The sequence below is a fragment of the Triticum dicoccoides genome, chromosome 2A, assembly GCF_002162155.2.
Source record: "Triticum dicoccoides isolate Atlit2015 ecotype Zavitan chromosome 2A, WEW_v2.0, whole genome shotgun sequence".
Taxonomy (NCBI): domain Eukaryota; kingdom Viridiplantae; phylum Streptophyta; class Magnoliopsida; order Poales; family Poaceae; genus Triticum; species Triticum dicoccoides.
In genome coordinates, this window is record NC_041382.1 from 79,036,066 (window position 1) to 79,056,628 (window position 20,563).

Sequence of the window (20,563 nt, forward strand, 5' to 3'; positions counted from 1 at the left end):
TCTTGGAGTAGCTCGGTTGGATTAGCATGCCACGGCGGCAACAGATTAACAACATCATTACCCTAATGTCCTTTTGCTGCAGATTATCAGCAACGGGCACCTGCGCGTGGATTGCACGCGCACCCGTTTCAAAAGTTCAGAAGCTGGAGTCAGACGCAGATGCACAGTTATCCAAAGATGCGTGGACTACACGCGCACCATTTTCAAAAATATTCTCCAACTCTTTTTTTTTACTACTGCTGTCGAGAAGAGCGCGTGCTCTCAGCGTAGCAAAAAATCGAGGTTATTTCCCTTGATCTCAAGACAGTCACAAAAATTAGAGTGCAACGTTTTGGTGCCCAGGCTCAGCGTAGCAAAAAATTAATCTCAAGGCAGTCACAAAAATTAGAGTGTAGTGTTTTGATGCCCAGACTCAGATGACCCCAGACATAAACAGTAAGGCTGTAAAAATAGAAAACAATTCAAGAAAAATCTATTTTTTTATGATGCAAGATGCTTAAATACATGATGCTCATGCAAAATTTCATTGAGTTTGGACATTCGAAGAGCTCGTGAAAAAAAAGATATGTGAGAAAAACATTTGAAAACAACATTGTTTACGCATGATTTTGTCTTTTTTGCTGTGCGCTCCTCGAATGCTCAAACTTCACGAAATTTTGCACAAGCATCATGCACATGCGCATCTTGCTTGTAATGTTTTTTTCGGATATTTTAGAATTTGTTTTCTATTTTTAATCGCATTACTGTTCACCGGGCTCGGGCACCGAAGTGAATTATCATAGTAAAAACTAGTCATTTTTTTCCTCATGAGTAGTAAAAAAAGAGAGAAAAAAAAACAAGAGGGGGTAGGTGAAGGGAAAGCAGCCAGCGCGTCAGGTCAGTCCACCACCACCTCTGCCACCGGCTCTGCTCTATTTAAGCTAGGCCGCCGGCCCTCGGTTCGCGAGTCTTCTGCAGAGCATCATCCATCCCATCCCCAGGTCATAAACCCAAGTCGGACTCGCCTTCCTCCTCGCCAACTACTCCTCTCCTCTCCTCCGCGCATCGCACCGGGGTCACCTGAGGTAGGTACCGCCCGGATCCCCGCCCCAGAAATCTAGGTCTGCGAAATTCGTTCTCCCGATCTGCAACCACGACCTCGCCGGAGTAGTTTTGGCCCGGATCTGCGGCCGGCGCGTCTCGTCGGTGGTTAGATTCGGCCGCGGTCTCGTGCGGCCCCGATCCGTGCCTGTGTTTGCGGAGTTATATGCTCCTGTGCGTGGTCGCGTGGTAGTCGGTTGGTCGCCGACGGATCACTGCCGAGTGTCCCTGTAGTTGGCGTTGGAGGGTGCGGTGATTTTGGGTGTGGGATTTGCTCTGGGTTCGGTCGGGGTTTAGATGGGCTGATGCAGTAGACTCTTCTGTGCATCTCAGTTAGAACTTGTTTATTTCGTCCCCGTGCCGTGCCATGCTAATTTTGTTGCGTCCTACTGTCATATCCAGTGGGTTTGTTTTCTGTCGCTGGTCTTGGATTACATAGCTAGGCTGCAGCAACAATTGGTGATTTGCTGCTTGTGGTATAGCATATGGGCTGGCATGCTCTGGATTCGGGGTTTAGATGGGTTGATGCAGTAGACTGTTCTGTACATCTCAATTACAACTTGTTTATTTCGTCCCTGTGCTGTGTCATGTTAATTTTGTTGCATCCTACTGCCACATCTTAGTGATTTTCTGTTGCTGAACTTGAATTACATAGTTGGGATGGAGTAACAATTAGTGATTTGCTGCTTGTGGTGTAGCATAGGGTGTGTATACGAAGCAAGGACTGTATTATTGTAGTACTAATTACCAAGATTTATGATGTGTTTGTGCTGAAAAACTGCTGGGTGGTTTGCAATGTCCTGTTGCTTCACTCCGGTGATTGTTCACTTCTGGGGTTTGATTGCAGATCACACACACAATGGTGAAGGCTGTGGCTGTGCTTACCGGCAGTGAGGGTGTCAAGGGCACCATCTTCTTCACCCAGGAGGGAGAGGGTAATCATGCAAACATGCTTTGAGAGCCTCTCTATTCTGTCCCTGTATGTTCGTTGGATGTAAACTGGTTGGTTGTTGTTTAGGCCCGACCACCGTGACGGGAAGTGTCACCGGACTCAAGGAAGGGCTCCACGGCTTCCATGTGCACGCTCTTGGCGACACCACCAATGGCTGCATGTCAACTGGTACCTAAATTTCTTCCTTACTTTGAGAACAGACGAATTGTGCTGTGCTTATTGGTGCGGTTGATTTCTTTCGTAGGACCACACTTCAACCCCGCTGGTCATGTGCATGGGGCACCCGAAGATGAAATCCGCCATGCTGGTGATCTTGGAAATGTGACAGCTGGAGTGGATGGTACTTTGTTTATACCCTTCTTGCCTCACTTAGATTCCTTTATGTTGGAGATAGAGTTTTTGCTTTGTTTCCAAATCAGGTAGCATTGTGTATAATGCATAGCCGCACTGACAGTTCACTTTTTGTCTCCCAGGTGTTGCTAGCATCAATATTACTGACTGCCATGTAAGCAATATTTGTTCTCTCTACAAACATATTACATTGACCTTTTTTCTTGATATTGTGTTTCAGCACAGTTCATTTGACACTGATCACACTTTTGAATGGCAGATCCCCCTTACTGGACCAAATTCAATTGTTGGCCGTGCTGTTGTCGTCCATGGTGATGCTGATGATCTTGGCAAGGGTAATGCTTTGGAAACACTTGAATCATACATTTATCTGTCTTCCTGTGCATGCTTGTTTGTCAAATTGGAATGAAGTTGTTTTTGCAGAATTCCTAAAATAGTTATGTGCTTGTATGTTTTATATGTTTAGAATGGATCATAATCATGAATGTATGTTGTATGAGTAAGTTTGAAGAGCCTGGGGTTGTGAACTTTAGTCTACTTTTGGATAAACATGTTGCTTTCATAGCTAGAGGTTAATATCAAAGGAGTACTGTGTGACTAACTGTCCTTATGGAATATTGAGCTGGGGGTGTGTTTTCTTGCTTTTCTCCAATTTCCACATTTATATCTTCAAATCCGGTAAATAAAACTAATGTTCAATTTTGGCTTGCTTGTCTTATATGACACATAAATTTATACTCGTATCACATGTCTATAGGGAAAAATGCACAACACAAGTGTTTTAGGCATTTGGCATGCAGGGTACTCCCTCCGTTCCTAAATATAAGTCTTTTTAGAGATTTCAATACAAACTACATACGGATGTATATAGACATATTTTAGAGTGTAGATTCACTCATTTTGCTCCGTATGTAGCCTCTTATTGGAATCTCTAAAAAGACTTATATTTAGGAACGGAGGGAGTAGATGCTATGATTTATGATATGCTCAGTATCACCTGAGTATTTGCTTGGCTTAGTTGATGCTTGTGTTGCTTTGGCGTATGCTTATAAGATGAGAACTTCCACCTGAATGTCCAGATTAGTTTGATTTGGCATATCCAGATTGTATTGTGTAGCCATGGTGCCCTCAGTTCACAGATCTGTTAGTTTTAATTAGTTTCAAGAAACTGACCCTATCTATGAGGTGATGCTACAGTAACATGGCAGTATTGTTTTGCTTCATGTTTTTATAACTAAAAAATACAGCGTGTTACCTTCACAGAAGAAACTCTTATGTTAAAGTTGCACAAAGGTTTTTTCTATTTGCATATTTTTCTTTTTCTGTTCACTGTATTGTTTAGAGCATTCAGTTGTGCATGTTTGTTTTAAGATCATCTGATATTAGCTAGCCAATCTTGTCTTATCCGTAAATTCACCTGCTTGCTACATATAAACTGAAATTTCTGCACTTAAAAAACCCAGAAGCTGCTCATTCTATTCAGAACACAGCCTGTTTAACATTGATTTGGATAGAGGCATGAAGCGCGCACATGTAACCATTACTGTCCGTGCTGTATTTCAGGTGGACATGAGCTGAGCAAGAGCACTGGAAACGCTGGTGCACGTGTTGCTTGCGGTAAGTTAAAAATTTCTTTGGCAATATTTTTTGGTTGCTCCAATCTGGTCTAGTTGCCTATCTGTTTTCCTTTTGCCCAACTGTTGTTTGCTATTTTCTTGTAGTAGCATCTAGTGGATTCATAGAAACCCTGTGCATCTCTTCTGTTCTGATGATTTTTCGTTTCCTTGTTTCCAGGAATCATCGGGCTCCAGGGCTAAGATGTCATCTTCGCCGACCAACGTCGCACAGATATGGGAACCTTTTCAGAATGCAGATTTGCAATCTCTATTCTAAATAAGCACATGATCTTTGATCACTTGTTAGTGTGCACCAGTCGTGTCAATTCCTATGTGTTACTCTGAACTTTATCGCTGTCATTTGGCTATCGAGATGTGTGACTGGAACAGTTCTGTCAAGTGCTTGTGGATCTGTTGTTCGCTACTAGCTCTGGACGTGTTTACAGAAAACGAGAGAGGTTTCAGATTTCATCATATATCTTGTAGAGCTACATTCATCTTGCAACGCCACATCCGTGCATCTGGATACGCTCCATGTGTTCTGGTGATTCTTTTTTGTCAGTCTTGGGTAGCTACTTTTATCTGTTTGGAATGGTGAGACGCAAAGTGAAACTAAACAGACGTGGATCCTACACGGTGGCACTTGCTCTTACAGAGCAAGGCTGTCCCCGGTCTCCTTTGCTGCTGTGGCCACCTGCGGGGTTCCCCCCTCAGGCACCGTCTCCGGGCTCGGGCGCTCCAGTGCCTCGTTCCAGGCCCGGATGGCCAGCACGCAGAAGGTGGCCAACTTGTTCGTGCTCTTCCTCCCAATTGACGGCAACGGCAGGACCGGATTCAGCGGCAATGGTGTGGGCGCGGCCATCTGCCATCTTCGGCGGCAGCCTGTTCTTCCTCGCGTCCTGGGCGGACCGGCCGTCCATCAGGATGATCCTCTCCGACGGTGTCTCGCTCTGACAACCCTTCTCCAGGGACCCCGACTACTTCCTGATCGGCAGCAACGGCATCGCCATCGATATGGGACGCGCATGGCCGTCTCCGGCGTGCTCGCCACCGTGATCGTCAATAGCAACAGGTATTCCACCGTGGACGCGCTGCCACCGTTATGTACGGCAAGCTGTCTGGCTCGGGCGTGAAGGGAGACTGTTGCATTTTTGGGAGAGAGGGGAGATGGCAACCGTGGATTGAAAATGAACATGACATGTGGACCAGTGTAGTAAGTGAGAGTAAAGATTGATCCCGCCGAGATAATCTTTTTCCTGATCCGCCAAACGGTTCAAGGCCGAGATAGACCAGGATATGTGAGTATAGGGTACATATTTCAGGGATTTGAAGGTGACGGTTCATTTACGATAAGCTCTACAATTTCAAGGTTTAAAATAAACTTCATTTGTCAAACGATTATCCAAAAAAATTGGCGTGGGCGCGGTATCTACCACCTTTCCACAACTTCACGAGTTAACCTGGATCTTGCACAACATTTTCCCTGTACTGAAAACAATGCGAATCCATACATTACAGAAAAATGACTAGAACACATGACAACTTATGTCGGCTGCGAACCTGAAACATCCAAGCAACAAGCACTGTTGTCTGTTCCACGCAGAGACCAAGGTTGCTACTTCAAAATTCTCAACTCATCTCACCAGTGAGCAATGCTCCAAGAATTTGATAACACATGGCCCCATATGCCAACTTCTTGAAGAAAATATGGCCTAGAGACAATAATAAAGTTATTATTTATTTCCTTATATCATGATAAATATTTATTATTCATACTAGAATTGTATTAACCGGAAACTTAGTACATGTGTGAATACATAGACAAACAGAGTGTCACTAGTTTGCCTCTACTTGACTAGCTCGTTGAATCAATGATGGTTATGTTTCCTAACCATAGACATGAGTTAAATGATGTGATTGACTTGACCCATCCGTTAGCTTAGCACGATGATAGTTTAGTTTGTTGCTATTGCTTTCTTCATAACTTATACATGTTCCTATGACTATGAGATCATGCAACTCCCAAATACCGGAGGAACACTTTGTGTGCTACCAAACGTCACAACGTAACTGGGTGATTATAAATGCGCTCTACAGGTGTCTCCGATGGTGTTCGTTGAGTTGGCATAGATCGAGATTAGGATTTGTCACTCCGATTGTCGGAGAGGTATCTCTCGGCCCTCTCGGTAATGCACATCACTATAAGCCTTGCAAGCAATGTGACTAATGAGTTAGTTACGAGATGATGCATTATGGAACGAGTAAAGAGACTTGCTGGTAATGAGATTGAACTAGGTATTGAGATACCGACGATCGAATCTTGGGCAAGTAACATACCGATGACAAAGGGAACAACGTATATCGTTATGCGGTTTGATCGATAAAGATCTTCGTAGAATATGTAGGAGCCAATATTAACATCCAGGTTCTGCTATTGGTTATTGACCGGACACATGTCTCGGTCATGTCTACATAGTTCTCAGACCCGTAGGGTCCACACGCATAATGTTCGGTGACGATCGGTATTATGAGTTTATGTGTTTTGATGAACCGAAGGTAGTTTGGAGTCCCGGATGTGATCACGAACATGACGAGGAGTCTCGAAATGGTCGAGACATAAAGTTTGATATATTGGACAGCTATATTCGAACACCAGAAGTGTTTCGGGTGACTTCAGAGAAAACCGGAGTACCGGAGGGTTACCGGAACCCCCCGGGAGAACTAATGGGCCACATGAGACTTAGTGGAGAGAGATAGAGGGCCGGCCAGGGCACGCCGCGTGCCCCTCCCCCTCTGGTCCGAATTGGACTAGGAAGGGGGGGGGGGCGCCCCCCTTTCCTTCCCCCTCTCCTCCTTCCTTTCCCCCTCCTAGTAGGAGTAGGACTCCTCCTATCCTGGCGCGTCCCAAGGGCCGGCCGGCCTCCCCCTTGCTCCTTTATATACGGGGGCAGGGGGGCACCCTAGAACACACAAGTTGATTGTTTCAGCCGTGTGCAGTGCCTCCTTCACCATAATCCACCTCGGTCATATCGTAGAGGTGCTTAGGCGAAGCCCTGTTACGGTAGCATCATCATCACCGTCATCACGCCGTCATGCTGACGAAGCTCTCCCTCGACACTCTGCTGGATTGTGAGTTCGTGGGACGTCACTGAGCTGAACGTGTGCAGATCGCGGAGGTGCCGTACTTTCAGTACTAGGATCGGTCGATCGTGAAGACGTACGACTACATCAACCGCGTTGTCATAACGCTTCCGCTTACGGTCTACAAGGTTACGTAGAAGAAACTCACCCCTTGATAACCCACAAGTATATGGGATCACAACAGTTTTTGAAGGTAGAGTATTCAACCCAAATTTATTGATTCGACACAAGGGGAGCCAAAGAATATTCTCAAGTATTAGCAGCTGAGTTGTCAATTCAACCACACCTGAAAACTTAATATCTGCAGCAAAGTATTTAGTAGCAAAGTAATATGATAGTAGTGGTAACGGTGGCAAAAGTAACGGTAGCAGTTTTGGTTTTATAGTGATTGTAACAGTAGCAACGAAAAAGTAAATAAGCGAAGATCAATATATGAAAAGCTCGTAGGCAAATGATCAGTGATGGATAATTATGTCGGATGCGATTCCTCATGCAATAGTTATAACATAGGGTGACACAGAACTAGCTCCAGTTCATCAATGTAATGTATGCATGTATTCCGAATATAGTGATACATGCTTATGGAAAAGAACTTGCATGACATCTTTTGTCCTACCCTCCCGTGGCAGCGGGGTCCTATTGGAAACTAAGGGATATTAAGGCCTCCTTTTAATAGAGTACCGGACCAAAGCATTAACACACAGTGAATACATAAACTCCTCAAACTACTGTCATCACCGGTAAGTATCCCGATTATTATCACTTCGGGGTTAACGGATCATAACACATAGTAGGTGACTATAGACTTGCAAGATAGGATCAAGAACTCACATATATTCATGAAAACATAATAGGTTCAGATCTAAAATCATGGCACTCGGGCCAAGTGGCAAGCATTAAGCATAGCAAAGTCATAGCAACATCAATCTCAGAACATAATGGATACTAGAGATCAAACCCTAACAAAACTAACTCGATTACATGATAAATCTCATCCAACCCATCACTGTCTAGCAAGCCTACGATGGAATTACTCACGCACGGCGGTGATCATCATGAAATTGGTGATGGAGGAAGGTTGATGATGACGATGGCAACAAATTCCCTCTCCGGAGCCTCGAACGGACTCCAGATCAGCCCTCCCGAGAGAGATCAGGGCTTGGCGGTGGCTTCGTATCGTAAAACGGGATGAATCCTTCTCTTTAATTTTTTTCTCCCCGAACGTGAATATATGGAGTTGGAGTTGAGGTCGGTGAATCACCAGGGTGCCCACGAGGCAGGGGGCGCGTCCAGGGGGTAGGCGCGCCCCCACCCTCATGGAAAGGGTGTGGCCCCCCTGGCCTTGATTCTTTCGCCAGTATTTTTTATATATTCCAAAAACATTCTCCGTTGATTTTCAGGTCATTCCGAGAACTTTTATTTCTGCATAAAAACAACACCATGGCAATTCTGCTGAAAATAGCGTTAGGCCGGGTTAGTTCCGTTCAAATCATGCAAGTTAGAGTCCAAAACAAGGGCAAAAGTGTTTGGAAAAGTAGATATGTTGGAGACGTATGAACTCCCCCAAGCTTAAACCTTTGCTTGTCCTCAAGCAATTCAGTTGACAAACTGAAAGTGATAAAGAAAAACTTTTACAAACTCTGTTTGCTCTTGTTGTTGTAAATATGTAAAGCCAACATTCAAGTTTTCAGCAAAGATTATGAACTAACCATATTCACAATAACATTTAGGTATCATGTTTACTCATATCAATGGCATAATCAACTAGTGAGCAATAATAATAAATCTCGGATGACAACACTTTCTCAAAACAATCATAATATGATATAACAAGATGGTATCTCGCTAGCCCTTTCTGAGATTGCAAAACATAAATGCAGAGCACTCCTGAAGATCAAGGACTGATTGGAAATTGTAATTAATGGTAAAAGAGATCCAGTCAAGTCATACTAAATGTAAACTAATAATAATACATGCAAATGATAGCGATGCTCTCCAAATAGTGCTTTTTAATAAGAGAATGATGACTCAACATAAAAGTAAATGGATAAGCCATTCGCAGAGGGAAGCAGGGATTTGTAGAGGTGCCAGAGCTCGATTTTGAAATAGAGATGAATAATATTTTGAGCGGTATACTTTCATTGTCAACATAACAACCGAGAGATCTCGATATCTTCCATGCTACACACATTATAGGCGGTTCCCAAGCAGAATGGTAAAGTTTATACTCCCCCACCACCAACAAGCATCAATCCATGGCTTGCCTGAAACAACGGGTGCCTCCAACTAAGAACAATCTCGGGGGAGTTTTGTTTGCAATTATTTTAATTTGGTTTGAGCATGGGACTGGGCATCCCGGTGACCAGCCATTTTCTCGTGAGTAAGGAGCGGAGTCCACTCCTCTTGAGAATAACCCGCCTAGCATGGAAGATATAGACAACCCTAGTTGATACATGAGCTATTCAAGCATACAAAACAGAATTTTTATTTGAAGGTTTAGAGTTTGGCACATACAAATTTACTTGGAACAACAGGTAGATACTGTATATAGGAAGGTATGGCGGAATCATATGGAATAACTTTTGGGGTTTATGGAGTTGGATGCACAAGTAGTATTCCCGCTTAGTACAAGTGAAGGCTAGAAAGAGACTGGGAAGCGACCAGCTAGAGAGCGATAACAGTCATGAACATGCATTAAAAGTAATCAACACTGAATGCAAGCATGAGTAGGATATAATTCACCATGAACATAAATATCGTGGAGGCTATGTTGATTTTGTTTCAACTACATGCGTAAACATGTTCCAAGTCAAGCCACTCGAATCGTTCAAAGGAGGATACCATCCTATCATACCACATCACAACCATTTTAATAGCATGTTGACACGCAAGGTAAACCATTATAACTCCTAGCAAATTAAGCATGGAATAAGCAACTATAATCTCTAATTGTCATTGCAAACATGTTTCATTCATAATAGGTCGAGTTCATACCAGCTTCTCTCATCTCAATCAGTCCATCATATATCGTCATTATTGCCTTTCACTTGCACAACCGAATAGTGTTGATAATAATAGTGCACGTGCATTGGACTAAGCTGGAATCTGCAACGCATTCAATACAAGGGAGAAGACAAGGTAATATGGGATCTTTGTTAGATCGACAATAATGCATATGAGAGCCACTCAACATTTTCATCATGGTCTTCTCCTCTCGACCCCCAAGGAAAAGAAAGGAAATAAAACTAGTTACACGGGAAAGCTCCCAACAAGCAAAAGAAGAACGAGAAATCTTTTTGGGTTTTCTTTTTAATTACTACTACTACATGCATGGAAAGTAAACTAGATAAAAGCTACAACTATTTTTTTTGGTTTTTCTTAAGGTTTTTCAAACACACAAGAGGAAAGCTTAAAAAGAAAATAAACTAGCATGGATTATACAATGAAAAAGTATGAGCACCAAGAACTGGCATGAGTGTGTGAACATGAATGTAATGACGGTGAGAAATACATACTCCCCCAAGCTTAGGCTTTTGGCCTAAGTTGGTCTATGGCCACGTATCAAAGCTGCCGTCTCCGGTGTACAGAGGAGGGTCTTCGGGGTGCCATTGGTTGGCGATCTCCTCCGGATCCCACTGATAAACAGACTGACGGTGAGGATCATATAGTGGCTCCGGCTCTGGAGCTGATGTCAGGCTCTGGTATGCCTGAACGGCCTCCGGCAAAACAAGGTACGTGCCTGAAAATATGTTGAACAAAGAGGGAGCAGGCAAGGTAATAGTCTCAAAGTGATTCTTACCAAACATCAGTCTATAGTTAAGCATCTTCTTCTTGTTCTTAACAATAAAATTATGTGCTACCATGCTCTTATAATCTAGAAAAATATGAGGTAGCAACTTTTCCTCTTTCTCATGATGCCTAATAGGTATGTTAAAGTGTGCAGCAAGGCGTGAGGCGAAGATGCCTCCTAAGACGAGATCCTTTGTGCGGTTCAGATTTAACCGTTTAGCAACAATAGCGCCTAAAATGAAAGTGGTATCATGAAACAAAGCATGGCGCAAAATAACAATATCAGGGGCACTAAGATTTCCACAGTTCCCGCGACCAATTAAGCATCTACTAGAAAATATTGCAAAGTAACGTAGAACAGGAAAATGTATGCTAGTGATTCTTGCATCAGAAACTTTCCTCGTTTCCCCTACAAAAATTATATAAATAAATCCCTTAACATCATTACGATGTGGTTCCTCTATGCTGCCCTCAAAGGGTATCCTACAAACCCGGCAAAAATCATAAGTGACATCTCCTTATGCTCATCATATAAATAAAATTCCACTGAAGGTGGTGATCTCCTAGCATGGAAATGAAAATTTTGCACAAAAATATTGGTGAGTAAGAGATACTGTTCGCGCTGGTCATGGAGGAAGTCGGCGAGGCCTGCATTCTCAGCCAAATAATAAAAATCTTCATAAATCCTGGCTTCTCTCAAGAACTCATCACAAGGCCATTCACACAGCCGAACCTCCGCAGTACGAGGGATATTATACTTGGGCTTCTTATTTTCTTCACTTTGCTTATCCTTAGAGCTTCGGCTCGATGAGCCCCTTAAGAATCTCTTCATCTTTTTTTTCTGAAAATTTCTGAAAATTTTAGTAACTTAAAAATAAAAGCGAACCAAACTCAACAAAATTGATAGCAACTACTCCTACAAGTGTCTAGAGGCTATATCATGCAATTAAACTACTTTTGACCAAATAAATTTGACATGCAAGCTCAAGAACAGGGGCACCTAAGCAGCAAAAAATTGCAATAAATAAAGCACTATAACAAAAACTAATTCGACCAATGGAGGAGTCACATACCGAAGAACAATCCCCCAAAGCAATTTTGTGAATGGAGCTTTGAGGAAGGAGATGGAAAATGGCAGCAAGATGAGCTAGAACACAGGTTTGAGCTAGTGGATGATTTTTTCTGAAGGAAGACGAAGTGTGTGGGTGCAAGAATAAGTGGAGGGGATCCACGTGGGGTCCAAGAGGCAGGGGCGCGCCCTCCACCCTCATGGGCACATGGTGAGGCCCCTTGGTGTGTTCTCAGTGCCAATAATTCTTAAATATTCTAGAAAAAAATCATATTAAATTTTCAGGGCATTTGGAGAACTTTTATTTTCGAGGTATTTTTTATTGCATGAATAATTCAGAAAACAGATAGAAAATACTATTTTTTACTTTATTTAAGATAAATAACAGAAAGTAAAAAGAGGGTATAGAAGGTTGTGCTTTCTAACTTCATCCATCTCATGCTCATCAAAAGGAATCCACTAACAAGGTTGATCAAGTCTTGTTAAAAAACTCATTCCGAATTGCATGAAACCGGAGAATAACACTAGGTTACCTCAACGGGCATATGCACATCGCCAACAATAAGAATATCATATTTCTTCTTGACAGTAGGAAGAGGAAATTCAAAACCTCCAATAGTAATTGTTGAAATTTTTCCAATAGAATTGATACTGTGGACTTGAGGTTGTTTCCTCGGAAAGTGTACCGTATGCTCATTACCATTAACATGAAAAGTGACATTGCCTTTGTTGCAATCAATAACAGCCCCTGCAGTATTCAGAAAGGGTCTACCAAGAATAATAGACATACTATCATCCTCGGGAATATCAAGAATAACAAAGTCCATTAAAATAGTAACGTTTGCAACGACAACAGGCACATCCTCACAAATACCGACAAGTATAGCAGTTGATTTATCAGCCATTTGCAAAGATATTTTAGTAGGTGTCAACTTATTCAGATCAAGTCTACGATATAAAGAGAGAGGCATAACACTAACACCGGCTCCAAGATCACATAAAGCAGTTTTAACATAGTTTCTTTTAATGAAGCATGGTATAGTTGGTACTCCTAGATCTCCAAGTTTCTTTGGTATTCCACCCTTAGAAGTGTAATTAGCAAGCATGGTGGAAATTTTAGCTTCTGGTATCTTTCTTTTATTAGTAACAATATCTTTCATGTACTTAACATAAGGGTTCATTTTAAGCATATCAGTCAAACGCATACGCAAAAATATAGGTCTAATCATTTCAGCAAAGCGCTCAAAATCCTCATCATCCTTTTTCTTGGATGGTTTAGGAGGAAAAGGCATGGGTTTCTGAACCCATGGTTCTCTTTCTTTACCGTGCTTCCTAGCAACAAAGTCTCTCTTATCATAACGTTGATTATTTGATTGTGGGTTATCAAGATCAACAACAGGTTCAATCTCTACATCATTGTTATTGCTAGGTTGAGCATCAACATGAACATCATGATTAACATTATCACTAGGTTCATGTTCATTACCAGATTGTGTTTCTGCATCAGAAATAGAAATATCATTAGGATTCTCAGGTGTGTCAACAATAGGTTCACTAGAAGCATGCAAAGTCCTATCATTTTTCTTTTTCTTCCTTTTAGAAGGACTAGGTGCATCAACATTAGTTCTCCGAGAATCTTGCTCAATTCTCTTAGGGTGGCCCTCAGGATACAAAGGTTCCTGAGTCATTTTACCCCCTCTAGTCATAACTCTAACAACATTATCATTTTTCTTATTATTTAATTCACTAAGCAAATCATTCTGAGCCTTAAGTACTTGTTCTACTTAAGTGGTAACCATAGAAGCATGTTTACTAATAAGTTTAAGTTCACCTTTAACTCTAGACATATAATCACTCAAGTGTTCAAGCATATCAGCATTGCGTTTCAATTGTCTACCAACATAAGCATTGAAGTCTTTTTGTTTAACTATGAAGTCATCAAACTCATCCAAGCATCGGCTAGCGAACTTAGTAAATGGGATTTAACATTTATCAAATCTATAGAGAGAATTTACCTTTACTACCTGTGTCGGGTTATCAAGACCATGCATTTCTTCAATAGGTGGTAAATTCTTAACATCTTCATCTTTAATACCTTTTTATTTCATAGATTTCTTTGCCCTTGCATATCTTTGGACTGAGAAATAGAATACCCCTTTTCTTCAAAGTTGGCTTAGGAGTTGGTTCAGGAAGTGTCCAATCATTTTCATTACTCAATATATTATTCAATAGCAATTCAGCTTGATCAACAATTATTTCCCTGAAAACACAACCAGCACAACTATCCAAGTGGTCTCTGGAAGCATCGGTTAGTCCATTATAAAAGATATCAAGTATTTCATTTTTCTTGAGAGGATGATCAGGCAAAGCATTAAGTAGTCGAAGAAGCCTCCCCCAAGCTTGTGGGAGACTCTCTTCTTCAATTTGCACAAAATTATATATTTCCCTTAAAGCAGCTTGTTTCTTATGTGCAGGGAAATATTTAGCAGAGAAGTAATATATCATATCCTGGGGACTACACACACAACCAGGATCAATAGAATTAAACCATGTTTTAGCATCACCCTTTAATGAGAACGGAAACAACTTAAGGATAAAGTAATAGCGAGTTTTCTCATCATGAGTAAACAGGGTGGCTATATCATTTAATTTAGTAAGATGTGCCACAAAAGTTTCAGATTCATAGCCATAATTAAAAAGGATCAGATTCAACCAAAGTAATTAACTCAATATAAACAGAGAAATCATAATCCTTATCAGTAACATAGATAGGTGAAGTAGCAAAAGCAGGGTCATATTTCATTCTAGCATTCAAAGACTTTTCTTTAAGATTAGCTAATAATTTCTTAATATCAGATCTATCATTGCAAGCCAAGAAGTCTCTAGCAGTTTCTTCATCCATGACATAACCCTCAGGCACAATAAGCAATTCATATCTAGTGGGAGAATCTTCATCATCACTTTCATCAGTATTATCAGTTTCAATAATTTCATTCTCTCTAACCCTAGCAAGTTGTTCATCAAGAAATTCACCTAGTGGCACAATATTACCAAGCATAGAAGTAGTTTCATCATAAGTATCATGCAAAGCAGAAGTGGCATCATCAATAACACGTGACATATCAGAATGAATAGCAGGTGTAGGTGTCGCAAATTTACTCAATACAGAAGGTGAATCAAGTGCAGAGCTAGATGGCAGTTCCTTACCTCCCCTCGTAGTTGAGGGAAAAATCTTGGTTTTTTATCTTTCAAGTTCTTCATAGTGATCAGCAGATATAAATCCCAAGTGACTCAAAGAATAGAGCTATGCTCCCCCGAAACGGCGCCAGAAAATAGTCTTGATAACCCACAAGTATAGGGGATCGCAACAGTTTTCGAGGGTAGAGTATTCAACCCAAATTTATTGATTCGACACAAGGGGAGCCAAAGAATATTCTCAAGTATTAGCAGCTGAGTTGTCAATTCAACCACACCTGAAAACTTAATATCTGCAGCAAAGTATTTAGTAGCAAAGTAATATGATAGTAGTGGTAACGGTGGCAAAAGTAACGGTAGCAGTTTTGGTTTTATAATGATTGTAACAGTAGCAACAGAAAAGTAAATAAGCGAAGATCAATATATGAAAAGCTTGTAGGCAAAGGATCAGTGATGGACAATTATGTCGGATGTGATTCCTCATGCAATAGTTATAACATAGGGTGACATAGAACTAGCTCCAATTCATCAATGTAATGTAGGCATGTATTCTGAATATAGTCATACGTGCTTATGGAAAAGAACTTGCATGGCATCTTTTGTCCTACCCTCCCGTGGTAGCGGGGTCATATTGGAAACTAAGAGATATTAAGGCCTCCTTTTAATAGAGTACCAGACCAAAGCATTAACTCTTCATGAATACATGAACTCTTCAAACTACGGTCATCACCGGTAAGTATCCCGATTATTGTCACTTCGGGGTTAACGGATCATAACACATAATAGGTGACTATAGACTTGCAAGATAGGATCAAGAACTCACATATATTCATGAAAACCTACTAGGTTCAGATCTGAAATCATGGCACTCGGGCCCTACTGACAAGCATTAAGCATAGCAAAGTCATAGCAACATCAATATCAGAACATAATGGATACTAGGGATCAAACCCTAACAAAACTAACTCGATTACATGATAAATCTCATCCAACCCATCACCGTCTAGCAAGCCTACGATGGAATCACTCATGCACGGCGGTGATCATCATGAAATTGGTGATGGAGGAAGGTTGATGATGATGATGGCAACAAATTCCCTCTCCGGAGCCTCGAACGGACTCCAGATCAGCCCTCCCGAGAGAGATCAGGGCTCTCTCGGGAGGGCTGATCTGGAGTCCGTTCGGGGCTCCGGAGAGGGGAATCCGTCGCCATCATCATCATCAACCATCCTCCATCACCAATTTCATGATGCTCACCGCCGTGCGTGAGTAATTCCATCGCAGACTTGCTGGATGGTGATGGGTTGGATGGGCTCTATCATGTAATCGAGTTAGTTTTGTTAGGGTTTGATCCCTAGTGTCCACCATGTTCTGAGATTGATGTTGCTATGACTTTGCTATGCTTAATGCTTGTCACTAGGGCCCGAGTGCCATGATTTCAGATCTGAACCTATTATGTTTTCATCAATATATGAGTGTTCTTGATCCTATCTTGCAAGTCTATAGTCACCTATTATGTGTTATGATCCGTTAACCCCGAAGTGACAATAATCGGGATACTTACCGGTGATGACCGTAGTTTGAGGAGTTCATGTATTCACTATGTGTTAATGCTTTGTTCCGGTACTCTATTAAAAGGAGGCCTTAATATCCCTTAGTTTCCGTAAGGACCCCGCTGCCATGGGAGGGTAGGACAAAAGATGTCATGCAAGTTCTTTTCCATAAGCATGTATGACTATATTTAGAATACATGCCTACATTACATTGATGAACTGGAGCTAGTTCTGTGGCACGCTAGGTTATGACTGTTACATGATGAACCGCATCCGGTATAATTCTCCATCACCAATCCATTGCCTACGAGCTTTCCATATATTGTTCTTCGCTTATTTACTTTCCCGTTGCTATTGCTATCATCACTACAAAATACCAAAAACATTACTTTTACTACTGTTACCTTTTGCTACCGTTATCACTACTATCATATTACTTTGCTACTAAACACTTTGCTGCAGATATTAAGTTTCCAGGTGTGGTTGAATTGACAACTCAGCTGCTAATACTTGAGAATATTCTTTAGCTCCCCTTGTGACGAATCAATAAATTTGGGTTGAATACTTTACCCTTGAAAACTGGTGCGATCCTCTATACTTGTGGGTTATCAAGACTATTTTCTGGCGCCGTTGCTGGGGAGCATAGCTCTATTCTTTGAGTCACTTGGGATATATATCTGCTTATCATTATGAAGAACTTAAGAGATCCAAAAACCAAGATCTATCCCTCAACTACAAGGGCAGGTAAGGAACTGCCATCTAGCTCTGCACTTGATTCACCTTCTGTTTTGAGTAAGCTTGCAACACCTACACCTGCTTCTGCTATTCGTTCTGATATGTCGCATGTTATTGATGATGCCACTTCTGCTATGCATGATACTTATGATGAAACTACCTCTATGCCTGATACTACTGTGCCACTTAGTGATTTTCTTGATGAACAGCTTGCTAGGGTTTGAGAGATTGAAAATATTGAATCTGATGATACTGATGAAAGTGATGATGAAGAATCACTTGTTATTCCTAAGGGTTATGTTTTTGATCAAGAAGCTTCTTTCGCTATTTTAGCTTGCAAAAATAGAAATGAACTCAAAAGGTTATTAGCTAAATGGAGTAAGCAATCTCCAAATGCTAGAATGAAACCTGACCCTGCTTTTGCTACTTCACCTATCTTTGTTACTGATAAGGATTATGAATTCTCTGTTGATCCTGATATAATTACTTTGGTTGAATCTGATCCTTTTCATAGTTATGAATCTGAAACTGTTGTGGCACATCTTACTAAATTGAATGATATATCCACCCTGTTCACTAAAGATGAGAGAACTCATTACTTTTACATCCTCAAAATATTTCCGTTCTCATTAAAGGGTGATGCTAAGATATGGTTTAATTCTCTTGATCCTGGTTGTGTGCATAGTCCCCAGGATATGATTTATTACTTCTCTGCTAAATATTTCCCTGCTCATAAGAAACAAGCTGCTTTAAGGGATATATATAATTTTGTGCAAATTGAAGAAGAGAGTCTCCCACAAGCTCGGGGGAGGCTTCTCCAATTACTTAATGCTTTGCCTGATCATCCTCTTAAGGAAAATGAAATACTTGATATCTTCTATAATGGGCTAACCGATGCCTCCAGAGATTACCTGGATAGTTGTGCTGGTTCTGTTTTCAGGGAAAGAACACCGGATGAAGCTGAAATTTTATTGAACAATATGTTGACAAATGAAAATAATTGGACACCTCCGGAGCCAATTCCTGAGCCTATTCCTAAACCAACTCCGAAGAAGAGGGGTATTCTATTTCTCAGTCCTGAAGATATGCAAGAGGCAAAAAAATCTATGAAAGAAAAATGTATTAAAGCTGAAGATGTTAAGAATTTACCTCCTATTGAAGAAATACTTGGTATTAATCTACCGCCTATTGAAGAAACATATAATCTTAATCCATTACCTATTGAAGAAACTCATGGTCTTGATAACCCGACACATGTAGTAAAGGTAAATTCTCTCTACAGATATGATAAAGCTGAAATCCCATTTACTAAATTTGCTAGCCCATTCTTAGATGAGTTTGATAAATTTATGGCTAAGCAAGAAGATTTTAATGCTTATTTTGGTAGGCAATTGAAATACAATTCAAATATGCTTGAACACTTGGGTGATTATATGGCTAATGTCAAAGGTGAACTTAAACTTATTAGTAAACATGCCTCTATGGTTACCACTCAAGTAGAACAAGTACTTAAAGCTCAAAATGACTTGCTCAATGAATTGAATAGTAAAGATAATGATAATGCTGTTAGAGTGGCTACTAGAACTGGTAGAATGACTCAGGAACCTTTGTATCCTGAAGGCCACCCTAAGAGAATTGAGCAAGATTCTCAGAGAAATAATATAGATGTACCTAGTTCTTCTAAAAAGAAGAAAAAGAAAAATGATAGGACTTTGCATGCTTCTAGTGAACCTGTTATTGAACCACCTGAGAATCCAAATGATATTTCTATTTCTGATGCTGAAACACAATCTGGTAATGAACCTGAAACTACTGATAGTGCTAATAATAATGTTCATGATGATGCTCAACCTAGTAATGATAATGATATAGAAATTGAACCTGCTGTTGATCTTGATAACCCACAATCAAAGAATCAACGCTATGATAAGAAAGACTTTGTTGCTAGGAAACATGGTAAAGAAAGAGAGCCTTGGGTTTAGGAACCCATGCGTTTTCCTCCCAAACCATCCAAGAAAAAGGATGATGAGGATTTTGAGCGCTTTGCCGAAATGATTAGACCTATCTTTTTGCGTATGCGATTAACTGACATGCTCAAAACCAATCCTTATGCTAAGTACATGAAAGATATAATTACAAATAAAAGAAATATACCGGAAGCTGAAATTTCCACCATGCTTGCTAATTATACTTTTAAGAGTGGAATACCAAAGAAACTTGGAGGTCCAGGAGTACCCACTATACCATGCTCCATTAAAAGAAACTATGTTAAAACTGCTTTATGTGATCTTGGAGCCGGTGTTAGTGTTATGCCTCTCTCTTTATATCATAGACTTGATTTGAATAAGTTGACACCTACTGAAATATCTTTGCAAATGGCTGATAAATCAACTGCTATACCTGTCGGAATTTGTGAGGATGTGCCTGTTGTAGTTGCAAACGGTACTATTTTAACGGACTTTGTTATTCTTGATATTCCCGAGGACGATAGTATGTATATTATTCTTGGAAGACCCTTTTTGAATACTGCAGGGGCTGTTATTGATTGCACTAAAGGCAATGTCACTTTTCATGTTAATGGTAATGAGCATATGGTACACTTTCCGAGGAAACAACCTCAAGTTCATAGTATCAACTCTATTGGAAAAATTCCATCGATTATATTTGGAGGTTTTGAATTTCCTCTTCCTACTATCAAGAAGAAATATGATATTCTTATTATTGGGGATGTGCATATCCCCGTTGAGGTAACATAGTGTTATTCAAAATTTCTCCGGTTCCATGTTATTCGAAATGAGTTCGTTAACAAGACTTGATCAACCTTGTTAGTGGATTCCTTTTGATGATCATGAGAAGGATGAAACTAGAAGGCACAACCTTCTGTACCCCACTTTTACTTTATGTTATTTATATTAAGTAAAATAAAAATAAATATTTTTCTGTCTGTTATCTGATTATCCGTGCATATAAAAATACCCCGAAAATAAAAGTTCTCCAAATGCCCTGAAATTTAAATATGATTTTTTCTAGAATATTTGAGAATATTTGGCACTGAGAACACATCAGGGGGTCAACCACCTGC

General features: G+C 40.7%; 1 protein-coding gene across 2 annotated transcripts; it reads left to right on the forward strand.

Moving 5' to 3' along the window:
• The first annotated feature begins 909 nt into the window (after positions 1-909).
• On the forward strand, positions 910-4,527 carry LOC119353410 (superoxide dismutase [Cu-Zn] 4A-like). 2 transcript variants are annotated; one of them, XM_037620038.1, is made up of 8 exons: positions 910-1,064; positions 1,928-2,015; positions 2,099-2,200; positions 2,277-2,372; positions 2,506-2,537; positions 2,643-2,718; positions 3,947-4,000; positions 4,178-4,527. In XM_037620038.1, the coding sequence occupies exons 2-8, from the start codon at positions 1,940-1,942 to the stop codon at positions 4,198-4,200; spliced, it is 459 nt and encodes a 152-aa protein (XP_037475935.1). In that variant the 5' UTR covers positions 910-1,064; positions 1,928-1,939; the 3' UTR covers positions 4,201-4,527. The 2 variants fall into 2 exon arrangements, with proteins under 2 accessions (XP_037475935.1, XP_037475934.1); XM_037620037.1 differs by having other exon boundaries at positions 936-1,068.
• Positions 4,528-20,563: the final 16,036 nt, after the last annotated feature.

What these genes read in the sequence shown, in the direction of transcription:
- LOC119353410 (XM_037620038.1), top strand. Translation starts at nt 1,940, where the DNA reads ATGGTGAAGGCTGTGGCTGTGCTTACCGGCAGTGAGGGTGTCAAGGGC. An exon ending in TGCTGATGATCTTGGCAAGG is followed by an intron (nt 2,719 to 3,946) that starts GTAATGCTTTGG and finishes GCTGTATTTCAG; the next exon opens with GTGGACATGAGCTGAGCAAG. An exon ending in TGGTGCACGTGTTGCTTGCG is followed by an intron (nt 4,001 to 4,177) that starts GTAAGTTAAAAA and finishes CCTTGTTTCCAG; the next exon opens with GAATCATCGGGCTCCAGGGC.